Here is a 24,428-nt window from a genome sequence, read left to right on the forward strand (position 1 = left end):
TTGGCAAAATGCAAAGTCACTGCAGTGATCTCCCAGAGCTCCTTTCTCCTTCAAAAGATGCAAATAAACTGTTCACTGTGCTGCTCTTTAGTTCTTCTAGTACATTAATCACAGCAGCCATTTCATAAAACCCTTTTAGAGTGCCTTGCCGGGATCTTTGCCCACTTTCCTAATTTCCACCCTCATGCCTGACTCGGAATGACTTGTGTGGTTGGATTTGTGTTCTTGCCTTACTTGGCATCCTAGTTCTGGTTAGGAGGGAAGATGTGCTGCTGCTCTCACGCTTGTCAATGTTTATTCATCTGTTCTTAGTCCTTTCTTTGTCCTTTATTTCCTGTGCAAGTAACACGCAAGCTCTGCTTTCCTCATTCTCCAGAAATAGCTGACTGTAGAGTTCAGTTGTCTAAACACCTGCTATTCCTCTTGTCTTTATTGTCTCACCTACAAGTTCATGGTCTCCGCGCTACCTGCTTGCTTTCTTCTCCCATCTGTGTCTGTACCTTGCAATTCAGAGGAGCGGTTTGTACCAGGGTTTTCGATGTCTGCTTTCATACAGGTTCATTAGACCCATATTCTGTGTTCATCTTTTCTTACCGCTTAGTTGTGTTTGAAATGATTTGTTAAACTAGTCCTCTTTCCTCTCTGTGTACTCTTAATTGGGATTAGTGGTACTGTTTTTCCTTGATTCTTTGCCTACCTCCTACTTTATTTTTTAAAACATGGGATGTCAGTGCGACACAGTGAAGTGCTGCTTACAAATACCAGAGCTGATTCTAATTGAGTTAGCGTCTGTAATGAAAGCTGTAAGTCCTTGTTTGCACAAGTCAGACGGAGGACCATGCTAAGGGGTGTATTGGTAGATCTCTGAATTACTACTTGTACCAAACTAGTCTTTTCATTTTGTGGTGTGTGACCATCTCTTCTAGCTTGTCTCCAAAGGGAATGCTGTGGGACTGTCTTAGCCTTCTCTCATGTTCCTGTTGATACTATACAGGGGGCTATCATTTAATCAGATAAAACCTGCTTCTTCTCTTTGGATGTTTGTCTCTGTCCTGCCCTGTATCTCATGCTTAATCTTTCACAGCTATCTGGAAGACTGTTACGTGAAACCAGATTAATCACAAGTACTGTAATTTAGTGGTTTTTTTCCCTCAGTTTCCTTCATCCCTTTGCTCTTCTGTAGGTGAACGTTCCTTTGTACTCAGGCCATATCCTGAAACACCTCAACATGCTTTGTGACCTTTCAGTATCCAAACCATCATCTCAAACATTCTGTTGGGTTTTTCATATTTCTATTACTGTCCTGTTCATATTATCCGTTCTCAAGGATAAAAAAATCGACCTTTTGCCTTACTGTCTCTATTAGGTGTTACAACCATCTGTTTATCTTCCTCGGCTTCTGTTTTTGAAGCTTGCAGATCATAAGAAGAAGTAGCTGCTAAATTTTGGATGTATCGTCCTCACAGCTCTCCCTCCCTTCCATCATCAGCTTCAACTTCTTGCGCTCCATTTCTTTTCAGCCCATGGGTGATTTCAGCTATTGTTCCTCTTCTTGCCTTTTTTACAACTCGGTGGTCAGATGTGCTTCTGTAATTCTTACTCACCACATCTTTCCTGAGCTAACCTACACAACGTGCTCTGTAGTCTCATACTGTTTTCAAACAGTTTCACAATGAAATAATCCACCAGAAAGTTATTTTATTTGGGTACTTAAAATAACTGTGTCTCCTTCATGTCATGCAGTAACCTTTGGGATATAGCATATGATCCTGTTGGTGTTACCTTCTCTCTTCTCTCCCCATATTTTTTTCTCTTGTTAATCCTCTTCAGTGAAGGGATCTGATTTCATTCTCATCAGGTGCTAAGATCACTCTGAAGCATCTCCTAGCTGAGGCCATAAACTCTGTAGCGCTATGGGAAAAGCATGTGTTGCAGAGAGCTGCCTAGGATTGTCCTCACTCTACCTCGATGCTTAGAAAATTACTTTAAGTTTCTAGGTATTGAGATCTGGTTTGAATCTTAGGGTGGTCTTTGTTCTACCGTTACTATGCTTTTATGGCCAGAGGACATTAAAAAATTAAGATGGAATTGGAGAGAGCAGGGTATGATGTTGTCCGGAGCATACCGCTTGATCAATATTGCCTGCAGGCTGGTACACTTTAGGAACTGTGTATTAGCTGCATGGAAAGCTTGAAAGAAGCTTTAATCTAAAATAGTCATATACCAAATGTTCCTCCATGTATTTTCATGTATTTATACACACTTTAAATAGAATCGTTGCTGTGTTAATATGAGTCATGAGTAAAATTATTTAAGTGATCAATAGCTTGGTTTTATGAATGTAAAAATAGAGCTAGACACAAGTATAATCCTACACAATTTAAAAGTGGTAGTAGTAACCTACACAGCAAGGTGTTTAATGTAAACAATAATGTAATATTTAGATTGATTTTTGGGGGGTTCTTTTTATTTCTTTAAGTAGATGCTTTACTGTGCAGGCTATAATAATGTGTTCTCACTGTGTCTTTTTTTGTTGTTGTTGTTGCAAAAATTGATGTTACGCTGCAGGTACATTGTATTGTTACTCAGAGTGGTAGTCACTCCTGCATGGGTGCAGAGAATTACTACAGTGCTGAGTGTCTTTAGTTGTCAGGTTAGTGTTTGTTGCAGAACTGGCCTTTTGAGGGTTTTTAGCTTGATTTAATTCTTAAATTCTTTCCAGCAGGAGTATGACAAAATCAATGAATACACTCATAAATTTCTGATTCTGTTCTTTACTTTAAGAATTCCCTTCCTTAAAAAGATTGTGTTAAGGCATCTTCGCTGTATTGGCAAATTATTTATTTTCTGCAGCAGGGACACTGAGGTGCTTGTCAGACTTCTGTGTTCTCACTAACTAAAACTGTTAAGTTGTTACAAGAAATAAGCGTTCGTAGGCTATGCAGAGTATTGCCCCTATTTGTCAAGGGATTTGATTTGGTGGTTTTTTTTGTTAGGTTTTTTGTTTGTGTTTTTTAATGTAACGGTCAGATAACTTGATGAATATTTAGCAGCCTGTATGTTTAATCATACAGTTATATTCTGGTTGTAGTTTGCATTCAGGGCACCAGGTGAGTCCAGAGGTCTTTGCTTCTTGCTCACTAAGTAAATGATATAAGGGTAGCTCTGCAAGAAAACTAGCAGTTCATCCACTTTAAAAACACTGCTAATATAGCAGGTGCTGTACTGTGCTACATGCGTATTTTATATGTGGTAGTAACGATGCATAGATGTCAATCCATGCAGGAGTGTTTTCAATAATACACTCTTTTTCCACAGTGTTGGAATATGAGAGATGAGAAATCCTTTCCTGGGAGGGTGTTTGAGGTTTAGAAAAACTGCTGTGTGGGAGGGAGCACATCCAGCTAAGTTACCTGAATGCCCCTTTCCAAAGCGACACATGAGAAACAGAAGAAAGTTCACTTTGACAGGGTCATTGCCGATTTCTGTCCAAGTGCTGCATAGTGCTGCTTTTCTGTGAATCTGTTGGAGGAGGTGGTCTCAAACTTGTCCAAGAGCTCTAAAGTGCCATTCTAATGCGATGCTAATATTCTTTAGGGTGCATAACATAATAAAATGGGGAAACATAGACAGATTAAGGGAATTAACACAGTAATTTAATAACTTGCATTTAAAATAAAACCAGCATGTGGCTTGTGTTACTGTTAGACTTTTTAATTATAAACCTGCTGTGCCTCCAGATTTTTATGCGTTTCCTCATTTTTAAGTGTATTTCCTATTGTTACAAGCTTTTTGGTTATCACTGTAATCCAGTGGTATCTGGAGGCTAGAGTCCCATTGTATAGCAGGTACCATACAAGCATCTTGGACCCTGGAAGGTGTGCACAATTCAGCTGGTTTATTTATATTAATCTAAGCTTTAGGCATCTAATGTAGGTGCCATGGTTTGTCCTAATGAGATGTTGATTTTCCCTGACTGGCAATTTGGAGATTTTAGGCTCCTAAGATTCATCTTCCAATAGGCGCCTAAGTGGGTATATAATGACAATACACTTCTATGTTATGAACTCACACTTAAGGGAAATTTTTTGTGGAGTTCTCTTACATCAGCAAAGACATATTACAATTTTAGCAGCTGCAATACCTCTGCAAGGCATGGTGATGGATAGACTGTAATGAGCTCCTGCCATTGAGTGTTGGGACACTGAGAATGGAGGGAATACAGGCATTTTTAAAAGAGGTTTTCTTAAGGCTTAGAGCATGACTTGCCCAAAGCCCATTAAAGTAGTTTCAACTTAACATAGTGTATTTAAAAGTTACGTAGTAAAGATATTGTAATCAGAGGTGTTCAGAACACCACTGTGAATAATGTCCATTGACTTATTTTAATAGGTACTCTTCTTAGTGTTTTTATTTTCAGAACTGCTACAGTTTTCTGTCTCTTTCCTCCCAAATGTCCAAGCCCTTAGTTGAAGGAACAGATATGTAAAATCACTCCTAAAGTTGAATTAACAATAATAATACAGTTTAAGGGGTTTTTGTTGTTGTTTATTTTAAAAATGTCTCAGATCCTAATTTGCCGTTGGATAAAGCTCTCTGAGGGAGAGGAGGGGAGTACTAAATAATTTTATTTTTTACTGACAGGGAAGCGTGCTGGTTAAGCAAAACCCACTCAACACTGGAGGTTGTTTTGCAAAGCTGGTTGTTGATGTCTTGCCTCTTTTCAGGTTCCTGTTGTATTCTTTATTTAATACAACACAAGAAATTAGAGGCACTGTCACATCAAAATGTTGGGGTTTTTTTTCAGGGTGTTGCAGCTTAATTTGTGTGTGTGTATGTATTTGACACTAGTGCTGTAAGTTATTGACTCCCAATTTATCACGTGTTGTAGGATCTGCAGCAAACACAGAAATAAATCTTTAATGCTTACTGCTGTCTCCAAGAATCTGGCGAACTGTAACTTCTTTTGGTTGGTGTTTGAGGAATGAGTGCATTATCAGTTGCTGTTATCAGTGGCTTCTCTGTGCTCCACAGCCTCTGCAGTCATTGTCCCTCGCAGATTCCAAGCTGAAGACTGAGGTCACCATCATTATTAATGCCTTAGGCAGCAATACTTCTCTTACAAAAGTGGATATTAGTGGAAATGCCATGGGAGATATGGGAGCAAAGATGCTGGCAAAAGCCCTACAGATAAACACTAAGCTCAGGTAAGGGAAATGTGTTTGCAGTAAAAGAAAGAATGGCTTAATAATACTGAAGTTGTTGGCTTATTCTCAAGCTGTTTCTCTTCAGAGCCGTTATAGGTACAGCCACTTCATAGTATCTCCATTTGGAAAGATTCTCATCCTTTCTTAAAAAAACCCCAAACAAACAAATAAGAGAAACAAATGGTCTCTGCAAAAAAGGTTTCCGTAACTGAAACTGCAGAAAATTACATTTTTCTAAATTTAAACAGAAAGACCTCTTGATGAAACGAGAACACTCTAAATTTTCTGGAATCATAGAAAAAAATACCTTGTTATAGAGTTCTGGATGTTATCAAATCCAATGTCCTTCTCAAAGCAGGTTCAACTTTAAAGCTATACTAGGTTGCTCAGGGCCTTGTCCAGGCAGGTTTTGAAGACCTCTAAGTGCAGGGATTCTACAGTGTCTCTGGGAATCCTGATCCAGTGCTTAGCAACTCTCTTCTGTTCTGCTCTCTCTCTTCTACTGAAGGCCTTCCCAGCAGAGAAAATTCTGATACTTGTTTGGGAAATTAAAGCAAATTATTCTGTGTCTTCTGGAGTATAGTTTGTAGGAGAGCTAAGAACACATGGAATTCAGAATGGGTAGCAGCATGGACAATCCCTCCTTCCCCTCTCCCCTGCCTACAGTGCTGATGGACCTTGGCTTCTTTTCTCCGCAAATCCATCTGTCCAACAACTTCATGGCTTTTTGTCATGTCTGGTGCTGATGGCTTGAAAGCATCACTTTTTTTTTTTGCATAGCATGTGATTAGCAAACAGTAAAACCTTCAATCAGCATGAATCTGGATGGGGACACCTCTAAATGTCACCATCATTTGGAAAGCTAATCCTGACTCCTCCTCTTGTAAGACTGTGCAGATGAACCTTCCTCAGTGTACTGTCTGTGTGAAAAAACCGCTTTGTCCTTGGTCTCCAAGCATTTGTTCCCTGGGGGATGAAAAATTCCCCAGAGCAGTCCTGGATATTTTGTTCAGAAGCAGTGGTCCTGGTCTTTGCTTTTCTATGCCCAAACAGAAGATTGAAAATGTCAAGAAAACACTGGAGAGGTGGCTTAGGGTTTTTGAATGTATTAAAATGAAATGACCACAGTACCTGAAGAAATAAAGCCTTGACGGCTTTTAAGATGGCAGACTGTAATGTTTCACAGTACACTGAGTGTCACAGTTGACATAATGTAACCACAGTCCGCGGTGTGATTGCAAACAGAATAAGGCAATGGTAACTTGTTCTGCTTAAAACGTTAAAAAATCACATCCAGGTGGAAATATAAACACACTTTCCAATGATAAAAATATCCCAAGATTTGACCCAAAGCATATCTGATCTTTGCAGAGCAAGTGTAGAATCTCTTTTCCTCTCTTCCTTACCCCCCTTTCCACCTAACAAAAAGAAGGGATAATTCCGCAACAGCAGAAGGATGTCAATACTTGTGAAACCCTGCCAACTTTTTCTTTTAAACACCAGAAATCTGTGTTTGTTTTTGACTTTTTTTTTTTAAGAACAGCTACAACTAGTGCTCTTGCACAAGCAAGATTTATCCGCTTGACTGCCTCTTCTGACTACTAATGAGATCTTTAAACCTGTTCATAAATTGCCAGGCAGTCTCCTTTGAGTGGTCTAAATTAGGAGAGGAGGGGTAAGGCTTGATCACTCTTATCGCTGTTGTGTATTCAAAAGAGCTACAATTTATGCACCTAACCTAATGGCTTATATCAGTAGCTAGTTATGTTGCATGTGGAATCACAGGCACTGTGTGAAGAGGTAGTACAGAATTAGATATACAGTAGCTTCCAAATTTTGACCACCTATCAGCATTAATTTTTTTAATACCCTTTTCTATAACTGTGGCTATATAGCCTATGTAGAACAGAGTTTGATCATTTACTGCAGTTTTCTTAGTTTTCAGTGTGGACTCACAAAGCAGACCTTTGAACTTACTTTTGATGCTATTCCTGGAAAAAGCTGGAATTTTATCTCCAAATATTTCTAATAATTGTATTTTAGAAAAGCTATGTTCTTATATTAATGATGGAAAATGTAGTACAGAGTCCCCTTTAAAGAAAAGGAAACTGAATTTTGTAGTACCTTTGTCCCTAACTTCTGTCATTTCAAGGCTTTAGCATGTAACTGAAGACAGGTTTTTTAAATGTTGCCTTCCACTATACAGTTTTGGACATACAGCACTGTGTTAATTTCATAGGCAAAGTTTCAATATAGATTTATTTTGTGGTTCTTGTTTAACTTTTTTTTTTTTTTTTTTTTTTGCCTTTCTCTTCTCCTCCCACTTCTCAGAACTGTAATATGGGACAAGAATAACATCACTGCCCAGGGCTTCCAGGACATAGCTGTGGCACTGGAAAAGTAAGTTCTCAAGCAACTGAATGACTGATGAAGGGGCCAAAGACTTAGATCCTGAGTGATTTGAGCAGCTGCAGTTCTCAGCACAGTCAGAACGATCTGAAGATGCTGAGTGCTCTCAATTTTAAACACCGGGGTGCTTAATCTAAAGGAAAATTTATGACTTCACATCCTTCAAAAGGATGGGAAAAGGCTCTGTGGCTCTTTCATCCATACTGTACTATCAGCATTAAGGCTGTTGAGTTATGCTATTAGAATTAAAATACTGAATTTGGGAATATTTTCTCTTTTTATTCATTCTCTTTTGTTGATAGCATGCAGAAATTCTATTCTAGTCAGTGAATGAAGCTGTATATAATAACAGAAAATTACTGAAGCATGCCTTTGTGGTCTGACTTTTTTTTTTCTTTCCCCCAGCAAACTGAAACTAATAGTGATGATTTACGGAACCATGGTTATTCATTGTAATCGCTGTGGCCTGGGTCATTTTGCTTCCCTGAGCTTACAGTTGCAGCCCTTACCAGTGATAGATGCTAAATTACTTTCATCTCTCTCCATCTCCATCTTTTTTTTTTTTTTATATGTTATTATTACTTTTCTTAAGAGGAAAAAATTACAGATTTAAATTAAGCAGCAGTTGCAGTTGTTTCATGTCATTAAATGCCTTGGATGGGAACAAAGGCTGTCTGTAGAAGGTGAAGGTAACATACAATTGGTAGTTTCTAGACAAGAAATGTCTTGCAAAACTGTAACTACTTAGGGGAGCATCTTAACCCTTGGAGGGGTCATGGGGCTAGAGCTTATAAAGTTACTTGTTTTATGGAGCTGTTGTAGTTTATATACTTGGTTTCAAAATGAATTCAATTGCACTGATGGGGGAAATTATATAAATGATGTGTAATTAAGCAAATCATCTTCGAGTGATTCCATTGATAGTAGTGAATAATAATTTGCAAAGGTTATTTCTCAACTTACAGACATTTCTCTTTTAGAAAGCAATAGCTTGTACATTTATGAGAGTCTGGTAGAAAAGAAAATAAATTTGTTTTCTGGTTAGTATCACTGGTGAAGCCACACCTCAAATACTGCATTCAGTTCTGGGCCCCTCACTGCAGGAGGGACATTGGGGTGCTGGAGCGTGTCCAGAGAAGGGCAGCGAAGCTGGTGAAGGGTCTGGAGCACAAGTCTCATGAGGAGCGGCTGAGGGAACTGGGGTTGTTCAGCCTGGAGAAAGGGACACTCAGGGGGGACCTTACTGCTCTCTACAGCTGCCTGAAAGGAGGGTGTAGCAACATGGGGGTCAATCCCTTCTCCCATATAACAAGTGATAGGACAAGAAGAAATGGCCTCAAGTTGCACCAGGGGAGGTTTAGAATGGATATTAGGAAAAATTTCTTCGCTGAAAGGGTTGTCTGGCATTGGAAGAGGCTGCCCAGGATTGAGTAACCATCCCTGGAGGCATTTACAGGATGTGTAGATTTGGTGCTTAGGGATATGGTTTAGTGGTGGACTTGGCAGTGTTTGGGTAACGGTTGGACTCGGATCATCTCAAAGGTCTTTTCCAACTTAAATGATTCTATGATCCTGTAACTTTTCTGTTCTGAAGTGCTTGGATAAGTAAATAGAAAGGAGGGGGAAATCTGAAGGCAAAACCAAATAATCTAAGGAGAAAAAAAATAATTGCTACAGATAATTGTGTGACAGTGCACTTTGAGGTGACATCTCATTTGTTTAGCTTCAATACTGAGGTAATTTTATGTCTCTTCTAACATTTTAAAATTGTGAAACCCATTGATAATATCACAACCTAAGCCACAAGCAACAAAAGTTTAAACTTGCAGGAGGGGGACTGTCAATACTGGCTGAAAACAATTAGCCTTTAAGCAGTCCATCTCAAAGACATACTGAGAACATCCTCCACCCTATGTTTCCTAAAAATATGTGAAACCGTCAATATCCTGTAGGAAAGAATCGTTGCTCATACTGAAGATGCTTGGGGGTATGTGTGTTGTGCATTTTGTTTGGAATTTGTTCTTGGGAAAAATAATCATACTAAACCACAAAAAAGGAGAAAGCTAGGCTTTCATAGTGTGATGAGGAGGCTGAGGAGAACTGGGAGGGGTAGTAATAGACTTAAAACCAGACTGAAGTAATCTGAAGACTGTTTGGGTTTTTTTTCCCTCCTCCCAGCTTTTCTTCATCTGTTCATAGTTGTGTGAAAACCTTGTTTCTACAAGGGAATTCCAGGAGCATGGCTGTTGACAGAGTTGCCCCAGGGGTGTCCCAGCCAGCTGATGCGAGATGCTAAGAGGATCTTCTGTAGAGTCTGGGACAGGTGTCAGTTCAGGAGAGCATTTGAGAAAAGGCATCCTGTTCAGCCTTGCCATTAAACAGGGACTTGTATCTCTGTAATTTTAATATGAAAATAAGCATGTTCTTGTGTGCTTTATAGCCTAGAGCCCACTCTGTCGTAGAACTGTATGTTATTGCCCCATATTAATTTCTAAAATACATTTTTTTCTATATGGACTGACTGAAGAAATGTTTCAAGTTCTAAAATCTCATGGGAAATGCTGGAATTTGTTAGAGGGCTATGTGACATGACATTCACAAGCGTGCAAAACAGATGATCTTATTCCCATTTTTGTAAAAATAGACAATAAAATCCTCACTCTACAGCAAAGACAAAAAGTGTGTCATGAATGGAGCAGAAGTTATTACAAGGGAAATAACATGTGATGAAATGTAGGACAGTTGTCACACATGCTGTATGTTAAGGGAGAGAAAGGAGGTTTTTGAGACATCCTTTCCAGTGTCTGAGCACCTCTCTGAAATTAAGCATCCTTTAAATATAGGTATTTTGCTGAGAGTATTAATGTGTTGTAAAATTACTGGATTACTGAGTTGGTAGTGTACAGTGTTACGAGAGACAAGTGGAGTGTTAATAAAAGGAATGGAGGAATATTTTAGACTTCAAAGGAAGCAGAGAAAAATGAAGTGTGAAGATAAATATTGCTCCTACAATCAAAGTTGAAAAGCGAGCTTTAAGTTACCCCCTCAACCCCTCCCCAAGAGCCGGTTAATTTTAAGATTAAAATGAAGTAGCATTCTGATACAATGATGTCTGTCTGGAAGGAAACCAAGTACAGAACTTTCCTTAGTGCAGTGGTCTTCTGAAGTTCTGCCTCTTGTGACTGTGTGTCCATGAAATCTCCTTGCCTTTCATTTTCCTCCACTACCTATGTGTGGGTGAGGGAAGGTGCACTAAGCCTTTGACTAAATTGAATTTAGCGTATAATTACTAGCATGAGAGCTGGCAATTACAGATGTCAATGAATGGGATGTATTAAATGTCAGACAGCTGCAGAGATCCTTGGAAATCTACCTTTGTTTCTTTTTAACTAAATAAATACCCCATCTGCCAGGTAGTAGTCAGGCAATTCACAAGTTCTGTAATTATTATCTGTCTTTGAGCTTGGTATCTTTGACATTTAAAAATTTTCCCTATGCTTGTGGACAGCCAGTTCTTCACTGTTTAGTATTACATGAGGACAACATGGCCTGTATAGTTTGCGCAGTTCTTCTGAAGGACAAGACAACTAGAAATAAAAGTGAATTTTCTGGCTGTGATGCAGTAAGCAGTTGGACACAGTGGAAGGGCAGGGACCTTGCTGACTCCATGTGAGTAACTGCCTGCCACTGACAGCTGTACATAGCCATGTTTACATTGGGGAAGAAACGTTGAAGTCTTCTGTTATCAATTTAAGGTAAAACATTGGGTAGTATCAATGAGGAACTGGTGTGTTTGGCAGTTCAGAAGACTGCGGTCCTTCAGAGAGTGGTGTTTCATGTGGCGGCTCAGCCAGTGGGAGAAGAATTGAAAGAACCTCGGAGTTTCACAGGAGTTGGCGTGTCTGTTGTTGGAGTTAGTGCATCGAGTGAGGAATGGGTCCATTGAAGTCAACGGAGTTGACTCAGTTGAAATTGTCAACTTTAAAGTGCTCTGAGACTTCTCACCGTACTTACGTAGCTCTGGATGGAAGAGGAACAAACAGACAGTGGGAGGAAGAGATGTTTGCAGGAAATTAGAACTAATTGAAAAAAGGAAGAATAATCTCCTTTCCAGGTTTTAAGAACTTCCTGCTTTTTTTTTTTGTTTTGTTTTCATTTATTCAAATCTGAAGGTGTGTGGACATACCACTGCATGGAGCATTTTAGGTTTAACTGTGTTATGCTAGCCAATTTATGTTCTCAGAGTTTAAATGTAATTTTGGCTCACAACCAAAGCCCTATCTTTATTCTCATATCACAGCAGATGGACAAAGCTACAGAAATATTTTGCAAACAAATAAGTAAAATGCAGGGAGCAAATGTTTGCATGAAGCAATGTGGAGAAGCTATGCTTGTTTTGTCAGCTTTTATTAAAAATCTAGCATCTTCAAATTGTTGTAAATTCAAGAAGTTAATAAATAGTAAATTTTCAAAACTCAGTCTCCGTTGCTATCTGTCTGTTACTGAATATTTCCATTTAGACTTAGATCTGATAGAATTGCCAGCAGGCACTAATAGTCCCTGTTCTGTTTTGATACAGGAAAACGTCATCCAACCTTGTGCACAAAGGTACAGAGAACAGCTAGGCCTTTTTAATTGACAGTTACTGGGCACTGGCCATCTAACTGCATTTTTTGCTTTTCAGAATCTCTACCTCTATCTAGTGGCAAGGAAGAATTAGCAGCAAAAAGGAGCATGCATGCCTCCAGTTACTCCACTTACAAATGTGAAAAATAGTTTCTTAGTACCTTCCATGGACAAGCTAGATGCATCTTATTTCTCCCTTTAGTTTATTCTTCATAAAGAGATACAGTAGTTAGGTTAACTTTTACTACTAAGAAATCTTTTCTTTTATTTTTTGTTAGGAATTACACTTTGAGATTCATGCCTATACCGATGAATGATGCTTCCCAAGCACTTAAAACAAACCCTGAGAAAACAGAAGAGGCACTGCAAAAGGTATTGCATATACCACAAACGTACAGAATTAAAACCACTAAAAATAAAGTAATAATTTTAAGCGGCTGTTATTTCATGCTTGCCTGAGTAAGAATTCTAGGTTAGATTCTTTGATTTTTTGATTTGCATGGGCATATATGTAGTAATCAAGTGCTGCAAGAACATGTAGGGCGTTTTATTCCAAAGAATGGTTGGAGTGAAGGCTGGTGGAATGCCATAGTGTCAAATAGAAGTCGTAACTAAGTAAGTGCAAACTAGACCTTGTATTGCTGTATACCTAACTATGATAGGGAGAGTTAGAAACTGGCATGTTTATTACATATGTGCTTGTGGCTATTTCCATGTGCATAGAATTATGGGTATGTGTTTTTTATTTTGGCATAAAAAGTGCAGTCAGTGCTGTACAAGATAAAGGATGCGCTTTAATTTGAGGGAGGATAAAAACATTTAGTGCCTGTGTTTTATATTGTACATATAAAAGTCACACACTATGTTGCCCTAGATAAACTGCACCAACTTGTTCTTTTGGGTGAAGAGGTGTTGACAATATCTGTAGCAGTTCCACTTGCATGACTTATAAAATTCCCAGCTGACTTTTAATATATTAAATCTTGCGAGCTCCAAATGAGCCTCCCGCTCAATCAGAAAGCATACAGTTCACATTTTTTTTAATGAGTAGTTTTCCTTCAGCCAGGGTAGGGTCATAAAAAACTTATAAATAGTTCTTACAGATAACTGTGATTTAAAAAGCAAATGTCTATGATCCTGATTAGTAAAGGAATTTTCAGTAAAGTGGTTCTCACAGGGAAAAGTGCTGGTAGTTAGCACCTTTCTCTTTGATGCATGAAAAAGATCTAAGTTCTGCTTTAAAAATCTGAATTGTGGGCATGGATGTTTTTCTTACATTTAATATAATTGTAGATAGGTTCACGTCTAGAATGAGGATGCATCTCTGAAAAAAATATCGTGAAGCTTCTGGCCATGGGGATTTAAATTCTACGTGTTAATTAGCCATTAGGTACAAAGAGCATTTTCTTTAATTCATTTCAGTGTTGCTAAAACTTTTTGGCTCTGAGTTTGTTTTAACACGTGTGGTTCAGACTTTCTTTACACAACACGAGTTAAGTTCTCTCCAAAAAAAGGTAACAGTCTTGGGAGTGGTGCTGTGAATGCAGCCAATTCCACGCATGCAGGAATGTCTGGCCGCATGGACTGAGCTGTCATGCCTGGTGCAGGGACACCTGAACTGACTAACGTCTCAGGAGGGTCTGTAAGCATCAGTAGACCACAGCTTAAATACAATGAGAGTGCTCCTGGCCCTGGTCCAGCACCAGATGGACATAATATACTTCCCAAGCTCTGGTATCTCTGCAGCACACAGTGTGGGCAAACTGGATAAACCGTGCATTACTGTGGGGCATGGCTGGACTGTTGCCGCTCTTGCTGCTGATGCAGGTTTAGAGGTAACTATCCCTCTTAGTCTCTGCTTCACAATATGCTGGCTCTGCACCCAGTGTTTTACCCTCTCTTCCTTTTAGATGAGGTACATCACCTTTGATGAACCGTAAACAGTTTGCTAGCATGTTTTTTTGACAGAAGTTTAATGGAGCCAGGTTAGGGGGTTATGTTGCATGCCATTAAGCTGGCTGATGGTGTGTGTTGACTGCTGGTGACAGTTGTGGTAGGTTGTGACCAGCAGCTGTGAGTAGGAATCATTTGTCTTTGAAGAGCACTTATGTACTACTTAGACTTAAGTCTAACTTCTGAACTGAGCCTTCTGTATCAGTTAGGCACTTTTAGATATTTTATCTTGTCTCCAGCCCATACCGCTGTTTAAATCTGTGTCTTTGCAGTGGGCTGAATGCATCTGAAAGTAATAAACTGACTACCTTGTGTCATCGTGGTCTCTACAACAACACTTTTATGGATAGAGTCCCCTCAAATATTTCTCAAACCTGGATCTGTAACTTATGAAACTGTTCAAAATAAAAGACTAATTCAGAAAACACTGGCAAAATCACAGTATTTAACAATGTTTCATTAGTCCATGAATGAACAACTCTTTGCCAACGTGATTATTAAGCAGCGAGACACACAGAATAAGGTTTGCAGATAACAAATACTCAGGCAGTTTTTTCCTGTCAGTCCACGTTTCTGATACAGCGGCAAAATCAAAAGCACATTACAATGGGGACAGTCAAATCAGCTTCCTAATATCTTTTTCTTTTTTAGATAGAAAACTACTTGCTTCGTAACCATGAGACCAGAAAGTACCTACAGGAGCAAGCATACCGGCTGCAGCAAGGCATTGTCACTAGTACCACTCAGCAGGTGAGAACTTGTTCCTTACTGGTACTTACTTGGTGTATAAAATCTGTCTGGGGATAGAGTTCTCTCTCATTCTGTCAGACTAGCTTAAAGCAAGATGTGCCTCCTGGGTGACACTTCATTTCCCAAGAGTAATTATCAATGATAATATTTTTGGAAGGAAAAATACCTTTTGTGAGAGACAGGGCTAATGTATAGTAGTACTGTGTAGAGAAAGACCTGAGCTGTTTCGGAGTGAGCCACTGTTGGAACCAGGAACGGTTTGTTTCATTTATGCTTGGGAGTCTGACTTTTCAGCAGACTGTCATCAGTGTGACAAGCATCATCATAAGGTGATTCACCAGAGTTGGTGTCGGAGTTGGTTCCGGTCTCTGCCTGGTACTGAGCAACCATGTAGTACCACCAGAGTAAGTAGGCTTGGAGAGTAACTCATAATCTACCTTACATCTTCAGAACTATGGGTATCATGGAAAGCTACCCTCCTTTGCTCCCTCCCTCTAAGCAAAGAAGTCTTCGGTACTGTATAGTCTGGACAGCTGAAAAGGCTCTCTGTCTAACACAGCCCAAAATACTGCTTGAAGCTGGTAAGCTTTTGTGTTTTGTCAACCACTACCAGGTTTCCTAAATGCCATGTGTTATCTGTTTTTTTCGTCCTTTCTCTTGAGAGGACTACAAATGTTTTCTGTGGTACCTTACAGTTCTCTCTGTTCTAGTGCATTTCTTGCAGTACCCCTCAGGGCTGTTTTCAGCTCTAGTACACCAGTGAAGCAAGGTGGTATAAGAATAAAACTTGTCGTGCCTTTCCTTTTAAATTTACTTCCATGTTTGTTCACACCAGATGTGTTCCCATGCAAACAGGAGACTCCAGCAAACAGGAGAGGAATATCTCTTCTGGTCTTCAGCTGAGTCAATGAAATTTCTCTGTTCTCTGCATTACTTTTTTTTGGTGAATCTTAATTCAAAGTGGCCTTTTTCTACCTGCGTTATTAAAATTTAATGGGACAAAGTTTTACTACTAGAACCTGAAATTGTGCTTTAACCTCTTGATAGAGAAGATGGTAAGTGGGAGATGTACAGGCACTAAAACCTACAAGAGCAGTATCACTTTATTTTAGTAATTTATCTGTTCCAATGCCCCAAGTTAATAATCTCCATATGAATTAAGTTCAGATCTTTTTATAGCTTGGTGATTTCAGCTGTGCTTTCCTCAGTAACCACACGCACATATCAGCTTTCAGTAAATGTAATTTATTGTTGTTTTGAAAGTAGAGTAAGATTACTAATTTCTATATTAAATTGTGTACAATAAGGATGGATTTTAAAAAGTTTTTAAAGAGCTGGAAAAGATTCTTTAGTTAGTATGGTGGAATTGCATTATTATTCCCAGAGTGGGGGGTGGGTTTTTTTTGGTCCAGATGCCCCAATGAGACTTTCCACTGTCTAATAATTAATTAGTTTTTTGTACTTATACAAAAAAAAAACCCACACCCAAAAGCCTTTAAAGAGGAAGAGTCATGTGGAGCAGAAAAGGAACATGCTGTGAAATCATTTAAGTTCTCGTTGCTAATGATTTAAGATGCTAGAACTCTAGACTTTGTATGATGATGACATGTGCATTCAGATGTTGCTTCAAAATGTCAAATAACCAGTTCTAATGAATGCTGTGTGGGCTGATAAAGACTTTTAACTGTTGTATCTCCCTGCCCCATGTATCTTAATCAGAACTGACTATATATCGGGCATATGTCAGTTTGTCTTGCAAGGTTACATACATACCACCCACCCTGTATTTGCAGCGAGTTGAATGAATTGTGTTGCAGATACAGATTAAGTTCAGTTTCTCCCACTGTGAAAGGACTGATGGAAACTTCTACTTTGGTACTTATAGTTCCCTTGCAACTAGGAATATTTACATTTTGAAAGAGTACCCCAGAAGCCTGCACAATTGCATTTTGCTTAGACATGAGAAATCTCTGTTGGTGTTGCTGAATGAATAGTGACAGAGCTCTCTCTTACTGTCTGAACTTTGTAACAATTGAGGGATGTTCAGAGCTAAGTGTTAGGTATATCGATAATGTTTTCAGCATTAAACTTGCTCCAAAAAACAGAACAACACTTGAGGCTCTGTAACTTACTGGTTATTTGCAGTTATCCTGCAGGAAATTGTGGCGGAAATATTCCAAAGCATTTAGATTTTTTTTATGTTAAAGCTTTATTTATTTTTCCAACGTTTAATTGTGTCTTTATGAGATACAACGCTTTCCCTCAGTAGCGTGGACATACTTCCAAGCTCTGATTATGCATTTTCAGATTGTTGTCACTACAAATCTCATTGTTCTGCTATTGGTTTCCTACCTAGACTGAATTCAGTTTATGTTTGACCAGCCTTCTGATGTTTTATCTTTTCTATTTCTTTTGTTCAAGTAGATGATTGACAGAATATGTGTAAAAGTGCAAGATCATCTCAATTCTTTAAGAAACTGTGGTGTGGATGCTGTACAGGAAGATGTCAAATCTGCAGAACGGCTTATGCGGGATGCTAAGAACTCAAAAACGGTAAGCCTTTCCTGGCATACTGGTAATACTGAGAGCAGTTCAATGTGTAATTTAAGCTTTTCTCTTTTTGGGGAGTCAAAATAACAGTGTGTCTCAAAAGTATTTTCTTCAGATGATCAGCTTCAGGTAGTATTTAAAGTGACTAATCATGATTTATAAAGACTTGGATTTAGCAGAGAGGCTTCCTACTATTTGTCCAGATTTGAAGACGGGTAGTGATGAGCCTACTTGCCAAAGATATTCTTTCTGTCTTACAGCTCTTACCAAATCTTTATCACCTCGGTGGAGCTTCTTGGGCAGGAGCAAATGGTTCGCTGTCCAATCCAATCCAAGAGACACTTGAATCCATGGCTGGAGAAGTCACAAGGGTTGTGGATGAGCAACTTAAGGTCTGTGGATGGATGTGTTACCATCTCTCACATGCAGAAATAAATAAATCTGCGATCTTCTGTGCTAGATGCAGATGTGCCACACTTCTATTTTTTTTTTCTTTTCTTACACTTTTCAGCATATTTGTACATAAGCTATCTTTTCATTGTTAACTTAACTTTGTATTTTATTACCTGGATACTTGCCTGGTTGGAATGAAAAAAAATTGCTGTAGTGTTTGCAGTGGGCAGAAGGAGCATACACTGTTTATCATCTTACTTTATCTTCTAGAAGAGGAAGACTTACCAATTGCTCCTTAGGCCGTTGTTAAAGGTATCTCTCAAACACCTTAAAAAGTCTCATGCTCTGCAGAAAAGTACTCACTAGTTAAGGTATCCCACTGGAGTGAAAGCTGCTTTTCTATAGACTCCACTGGAGAATTTTTTTCCCAGTGACCATTTTTGAACCTGGCACAGAATTTTCACTTTAACTGTTTGGCTTAGGTAAGTTGTATATGTTGAGAGTGCCCCAAGAACTAGTACAGGCAGCTTTACAGGAAATCTTTTCCCAAGTTGCCTGTCAAACCTCAGTTCTTGAAATAGATGACGTTGGTCTGCAAATCTTCTCACCTGTGTGTTCAGCCAGCTTTTGCTCAGAAACTTCTACCTTCAATTATGTTAGATCTTACTATATAATAAACAAGGAAGAGTCATCCATACAGCATGTGCAAAGGTATCAGTCCAGGAAGAAGTCAAGGTGGGGAAACATTTGCAACTGTTGGGATCTGTGTGGAAGCCAATAAATTTAGAATATGGTTCTGAGGCAATGCAGATCAATTTAAGTTGATAATTAAACTATCTTGCTTGTGTTTTCCTGTATTTAAATTTATCAAGTAATCTGAAAGTAAAGGTTGAACTCTTGGTTGAAACAACATGAAAATACTTCAGTTAGTGGGAATATAATGAAGAACAATAATAATACCACACTACTAATTACTGGTTTGAAATTAAAAAGTTAATGAGGAGGAAAATGGTGCTGAATTTTTAAGATTTTACTCCCTCATTATGTGACATAAGGTAAAGATTCATTATCTCTTCTTTAATTTCTGCAGACATGAAAGTGATTTATCCACAAGATTCTTCCCAGTGGAGCTTCTAGGCTATTATTGGGATGGGAATACTCAGGTCAGCCCTTTGTGCAGGGCTCATGCACTTAAATAAGTCCTTCGCATTTTGGAGAGCTTAGAGAAGTGGGGGTGGGGGAGTGGAAAGCCTCTTCGGCATTTGGAATGTCATTCATAGTTCCTGGCATAAGACTGAGTTAATGGGTCTTTCATTTATGCTTTTACTCATTTACAGCAAAAGGCACTTTAGCTCTACCATTCTAACTTTTACATTTGATTTGTGTGGTGTTAAAGTTTAAGTGCCTTACAAGAAACTATAAAGTCAAAATGCTCTTTGTGTATTGTATCACTCGTTTTTATTAATTTTACACTCAAGTCTGAAAGGTTTTCCTTTGAGTTCTGTGGTGGCGTACTTTGCATGGAGGAGAAAATGTTGAACACGGATTAGGATTTTTTTTCACTTCTTTAGGTCAGTTCAGAACATTATATGCAGCTTATTATTTATGAATATAGATAAGTTCTGTAAGTACAGTTCATTTTGTAATTGCTGGAAAAACATCCTATGTGCTGTAAGTGGAGTTTTGATTTTTAGCTTCCATAGCAACCAGAGCCCGATTCTAGAAAGTACTTGGAAATTGGGTAAAGACAGTGAACACTCTTCAAGCAAATAAGAGATTTTTTTTAAAGGGTTTTTTTGGGTGTTTTTTTTTTTTGTAACTTCAAAATAGCGAAGGGAGGTGGGGAGAAAGGAGTTAGAATAGGGAAGAGCAACATCTTGGAGTGAGTTGAGTTGGCCGAAGGAGAAATTATAGCAAGGCCCTTGCATTTCTCTTGTCCTGGTGGTGTCACTGCATACACAGAACCTGGAGATGCTTTATTCAGTTGGCAAGGGCCCAAGAGAAAATAGTAAGCCAGATAAATGGTGCTTAGGCAAGAAAAGATTGTTTTGTAAGGACAGGAGTGCTTGAACTATTCCTTCTAATTTCCGTCCTAGTGCAAAGGGCTTGCTGGCTCAGTCACCTGTTCCATTTTTTTTCTTTAGATATCATCATCCTCCAGTCCTTTTACTCACTGTGTCTTTCTCCTAAATGTTAAGTCAGTAATTATGGGGAGGACTTTGTTCTCTTCTTTCTGCGTGCCTGCTGGCTGGCATTTGTGGCTTTGTGACTGAAACATTTGCCTCTCCACAGTCAATATCTGTAGCTATGAGTTTCCATTCCTGAAAGGTTTTGGGATGGAAGTAGGGGGCAGGGAAAGATACGATAATAGTCAGTGTGAAACCAACAGCTAAAATCCACCGCTGAAGAAACTATATTCAGTTGTGCACTTAAGAGATTCAAACTCTATTCAACTTCTAAATTGCACGTTCTCTGAGTATTTTGAGTAAAAATTAATTCGAAAATTCTCAGGTAAGGTCTTTAGTCTTTCCTTCTACTTCCCACTGACACCTTCACACAGCATTTCTTCACAAAATCCATTTTGAAAGACCATGCTTAAACTGCAACTGTAATTCAACGTAGCAAATCTTTATAACTTCTATGATTGTGATAGATCAGTAACTCCTGGGAAGTTGAGTGTGATTTTTCAAGTTAGACTAGACAGTTGCACCAGTGAATAAATGCCATGGAGAAAAAATGGATGTGTCAGAAATTCTGATTAGTAGTTTACCTGGCTCAGTTGTCTCTGCCATTGAAGTTCTTTATCCTCCATGTGGCTATGGCAGCAGGGGCTTGAAAAGCTCTTCATTAGTGTTACGGCCCCAGAATCTGCTGTGCGATTGAAGGAGGGAGTGCAGGAGGAGTCCTTAAAATGCAGAAAGCATGGGAACCCAGAAACGAGCTCCATATTGGCTGTATTGGCAGTTGTCCCTTATACCTGTAAATAAATGTTGTAAAGATCAGACTTCCCTGTATGCTGCGGCTACTTCATGCTGCTGTGTTGTCCTCGTGAATCTACACTTAAAAAAATCAGTCAGTTAAGAGCTACAGACTGAAAGATGCTGCTTTGAATCATTAAAATTATTATGCAGTAATGGTGGTTTTGTTTCTTACTCAGTATCTACATATGAAAATTGTCAGTTACGGTAGGGCTATGCAAAGAGAAAAAAGCCCTGATAAGGGGAGTTCAGCCTGAGGTCACTTACCAGTGAACTGAGATAGAGAAGAAAAAGGAAATTGTGTAGTTCATTATTTGTGTACTATTACAAGTACCGAGGTTAGTGCTAGGCTTACTTACTATACCGTTCCAGTGAAACTATGATTTTGTTTCTTTTTATATTTAAGTACCTTTTTCTGTTTGGTTATAACCTTCAGTCTCGCTGGAGATGACTTGGCCCATTTCAGTAAACTGGACTCTGTCCTGTTCCTCTCTTCTTTCCATCTTCCTTCGGACCTTAAAAAACTGCTCAAAAGCTGCACGTGACATGGCATATGTTGAAAGATCTGATTTCTTCTAATAGTTGCTGCTTGTCCCGCTTGTTTAGAGGATTCAAAGTTGAAAAAATGGGTCTTGCACGTATGCTGAAGCATGAACCAAGGACAGTGGCTTTATTTTCCCTGACACTTTGGAAGCATCATAGCCTGAGGAGACCCCATGGTCACTGGAGCGCAGCAGCGAGACAGCTTCAGTGTGCAGAGGCACCAGCTGCTGGAGAGAATCATCTCCTTTTCTAAGTAGCACTTCATGCTGGGAATGGGCGTAGAGAGTTTGTTTTCAAATCCTGTGCTGATGAGGCTTGACCTCTTGCAATCTCTGAAACAAGCTAATTGAAGGTTGAAAGCCTTCTGAAGATACCTAAAATAGATTTCTGGAGTCACGGGGACTGGAGGTGGAGTAAGGTGGATATAGAAGAGAATTTGAACGAAGAACATTTCCAGTCTTGTCAGCAAATACTCCTTTGTGTTCACAAATAAATCTGTTTTACTGTACGCAGGGTACATATCAGCCTGTAGATGAAACAATATGAATTTAAAATGTAGTTTTCCAGATGACCAGCTAACTGTTTTATACCTTCCGTGGTCCTACGTAATCTTTTTCGGTATGAAAATTAAAAGCAATTAGAGGAAAAATGTTTCGGTGGTGTAGGGCACTAGTAGTGTTTCTATGTCTCATTTGGATCCTTACGTGTGTACATTAGACACATTTGTGACACAAGCTCGTACAAGGATGACTGTGGCGGGGACTGTGAGCCCTCACCTGCTCCTGTAGTGTGAGGGTTCTTCAGCCTTCTAGTCAGAGCTGGGCTTTGGAAAAGAAACCAGTAGGTGATAAAATGGGATTTAAACCAGTGTTACCTTTTGTCACAGACACAGGTAGGAGGTAAATCTAATGCAGTTGAAAGGGGCTCCATAACATAACTCCGTAGCATTGAGGTATATATGAAAGATTTTTCCAAGAGAAAGTCCAAGAGGGAAGGAGTTGACTTCATACCTTCAGCAGAGGAGACTTGTTTTAAGGAAAGGGAAGTTGAGGGGGTTGGGGGGTTACATGGTCCTGTTTCTGGAGCGTGCATGCTTTCCTTCTGTCCTGGTTTAGGGTTTTGACCAGTCATTGAAGAATAAAAATTGTTGACTGCACCTAAGATTCACTCTGGACTTCCATGTATGTAAATGAGATCCATATATTAAGGTTTTGTATGCCCACAGCAAATCACACTTGTAGCTACTTCTTAGTAGGCTGGTGTATTCCAGCTCTTTACAGCTTGCCGAATTCTGATGAGTTTCCTTTCTTCATATACTGATGCCTGTTACGAATTGGCAGGTCTGGAGCACTGATGAAAACCGCTGATTCGGGGCACAGTTTAGTGAAGGCGGCCGTAGCCGGGCATGCCCTGCTTCTGCAGCGTGCAGAGGCAGCAGTGGTGGGTGCGCAAGGGAAGCTAACTTACTGTTTTGACAGTTAAACAGAGATGTAAGTGTTTCATATTTGAAAAGGCAAACAGGAATAGTGATGGGTCATCTTCAAAACAAGTATGTTGTTCCCGCTTAGCTTTATTTTGTATAATACCTTTTATATTGCAGCTGGATTGCAAAATGGATTGGAAATTAGGAAGAAAAAATGTAAAAATTCCAAGTCTAAAAATGTCATAGTGCTATGTACCAAAATAATGCTGTGATCTTCTAGCTAATGAAAATCTCAGTACCTGGTGTTACCTTTTGCTTGCTGTGCTGCAGACACTCCTTGAGTCTATGGTGGATGCGGCAGAAAACCTTTGCCCAAATGTGATGAAGAAAGCTCACATCCGTGAAGACCTGATTGAGGCTAGCACTGAGAAGATTTCCATCCCACGCACTTTCGTGAAAAATGTCCTCTTGGAGCAATCTGGAATTGATATCCTCAATAAAATTAGGTACTTTAAAAGACTAATCTAAAAAAAATAGTTATAGAATTTAGATTTTGGGTTGCATTTATATGTGTGTGTGTGTAGTAGAAGATTTTTTTGAATGTTTTTGTGAGTCACAAGAAACTATATTAAGGAATTCAAAGAGCAGGAAATTGCCCTACAGGTCTGGTGAACTTAGTTCAGGAGATTCAAATATTTGAAATCTCCAGGGATGTTAACTTCATGGTTAATGCATGTGCTTCTGTTTTATTTAGTACGAGTTTTGGTTTATGGTACGCAAATAACATTTTCATGACTCCTACAGATTTTGTTAAACCTATTTATGTTCTCAGGTAACACTGAATTACTGTAATAGAAGGAAATTGCACTTACTTGCCTTGAGCATTAGCAGTGCTTTGTCTGTTGCTGCATTTGGTCTTGTCCTGTAGCTGTAGCAGTCACTTTAAAACTTTTTGTTTGTATGGGAGTTGTGCACAGCAGGCAGACATACTTAAAAAATGGAAACCTGGATATTCAAACCACAAACCTGGAGCAGAAACAGTTACCCTAAACAACTCTTCACTCTTTAAAAAAACAGAAAGGGAAAAGAAAGAGGCTTTTACCTGACCTTTTACTGCATCTTTTTTTTTTCACATTAAATATATACCAGAGAATATATTTATGCAGTTTAATGTATTTTCCCTGTGCTTAAACGTTTGCAGTTGCTATCATTTGGCTAAGGAATCCTTTCTGCTTGATGGAAAAGCATGTCATTTTGCATTGTGATGCTGCTATCTTTGCAGAAGAAGAAAACAGTAAGACTTAGAAATCAGTTTTGCAGAGTGCAGCAAAATTGGTAAGAAAAGGTGTTAAAGAGTTCAGCCATGCCCTCGGAGTTTTTAAAATGGTTCAGGGTGTGAGTTTTCTTTGCTTCAGTTCTATCAAACAGATCTTGACCCTGAGACAATAAGAGTGTTCCTTCCACCTGTAAAAGCTGCAACTGTCAACAGGGTGAGGGTGCCACACTGTCACCCTTCATGTCTTCTATTGTTTGAAATTAGTATGTAAGTAACTGAGGGAAATCCCTTCACTCTCATTCTCTTCCCACCATGGCTTG

The 24,428-nt window shown here is 39.0% G+C and overlaps 1 protein-coding gene across 8 annotated transcripts in view; it reads left to right on the forward strand.

Moving 5' to 3' along the window:
* CARMIL1 (capping protein regulator and myosin 1 linker 1) overlaps positions 1-24,428 on the forward strand; it is a 269,902-nt gene that overhangs the window by 128,378 nt on the left and 117,096 nt on the right. For all 8 annotated transcript variants that reach the window (XR_013926627.1, XR_013926628.1, XR_013926629.1 and 5 more), the window contains exons 21-27: positions 5,035-5,207; positions 7,539-7,607; positions 12,521-12,614; positions 14,847-14,945; positions 17,370-17,498; positions 17,756-17,887; positions 23,163-23,338. Coding sequence is in view for 5 of the 8 variants with exons in the window: in XM_080378536.1 (XP_080234662.1) it covers positions 5,035-5,207; positions 7,539-7,607; positions 12,521-12,614; positions 14,847-14,945; positions 17,370-17,498; positions 17,756-17,887; positions 23,163-23,338 (872 nt within the window). In the remaining 3 variants the exon portion in view is untranslated. The remainder of the gene's footprint in view (positions 1-5,034; positions 5,208-7,538; positions 7,608-12,520; positions 12,615-14,846; positions 14,946-17,369; positions 17,499-17,755; positions 17,888-23,162; positions 23,339-24,428) is intronic.

The sequence above is a fragment of the Falco punctatus genome, assembly GCF_963210335.1.
Source record: "Falco punctatus genome assembly, chromosome: 3".
NCBI classification, from domain to species: Eukaryota; Metazoa; Chordata; class Aves; order Falconiformes; family Falconidae; genus Falco; species Falco punctatus.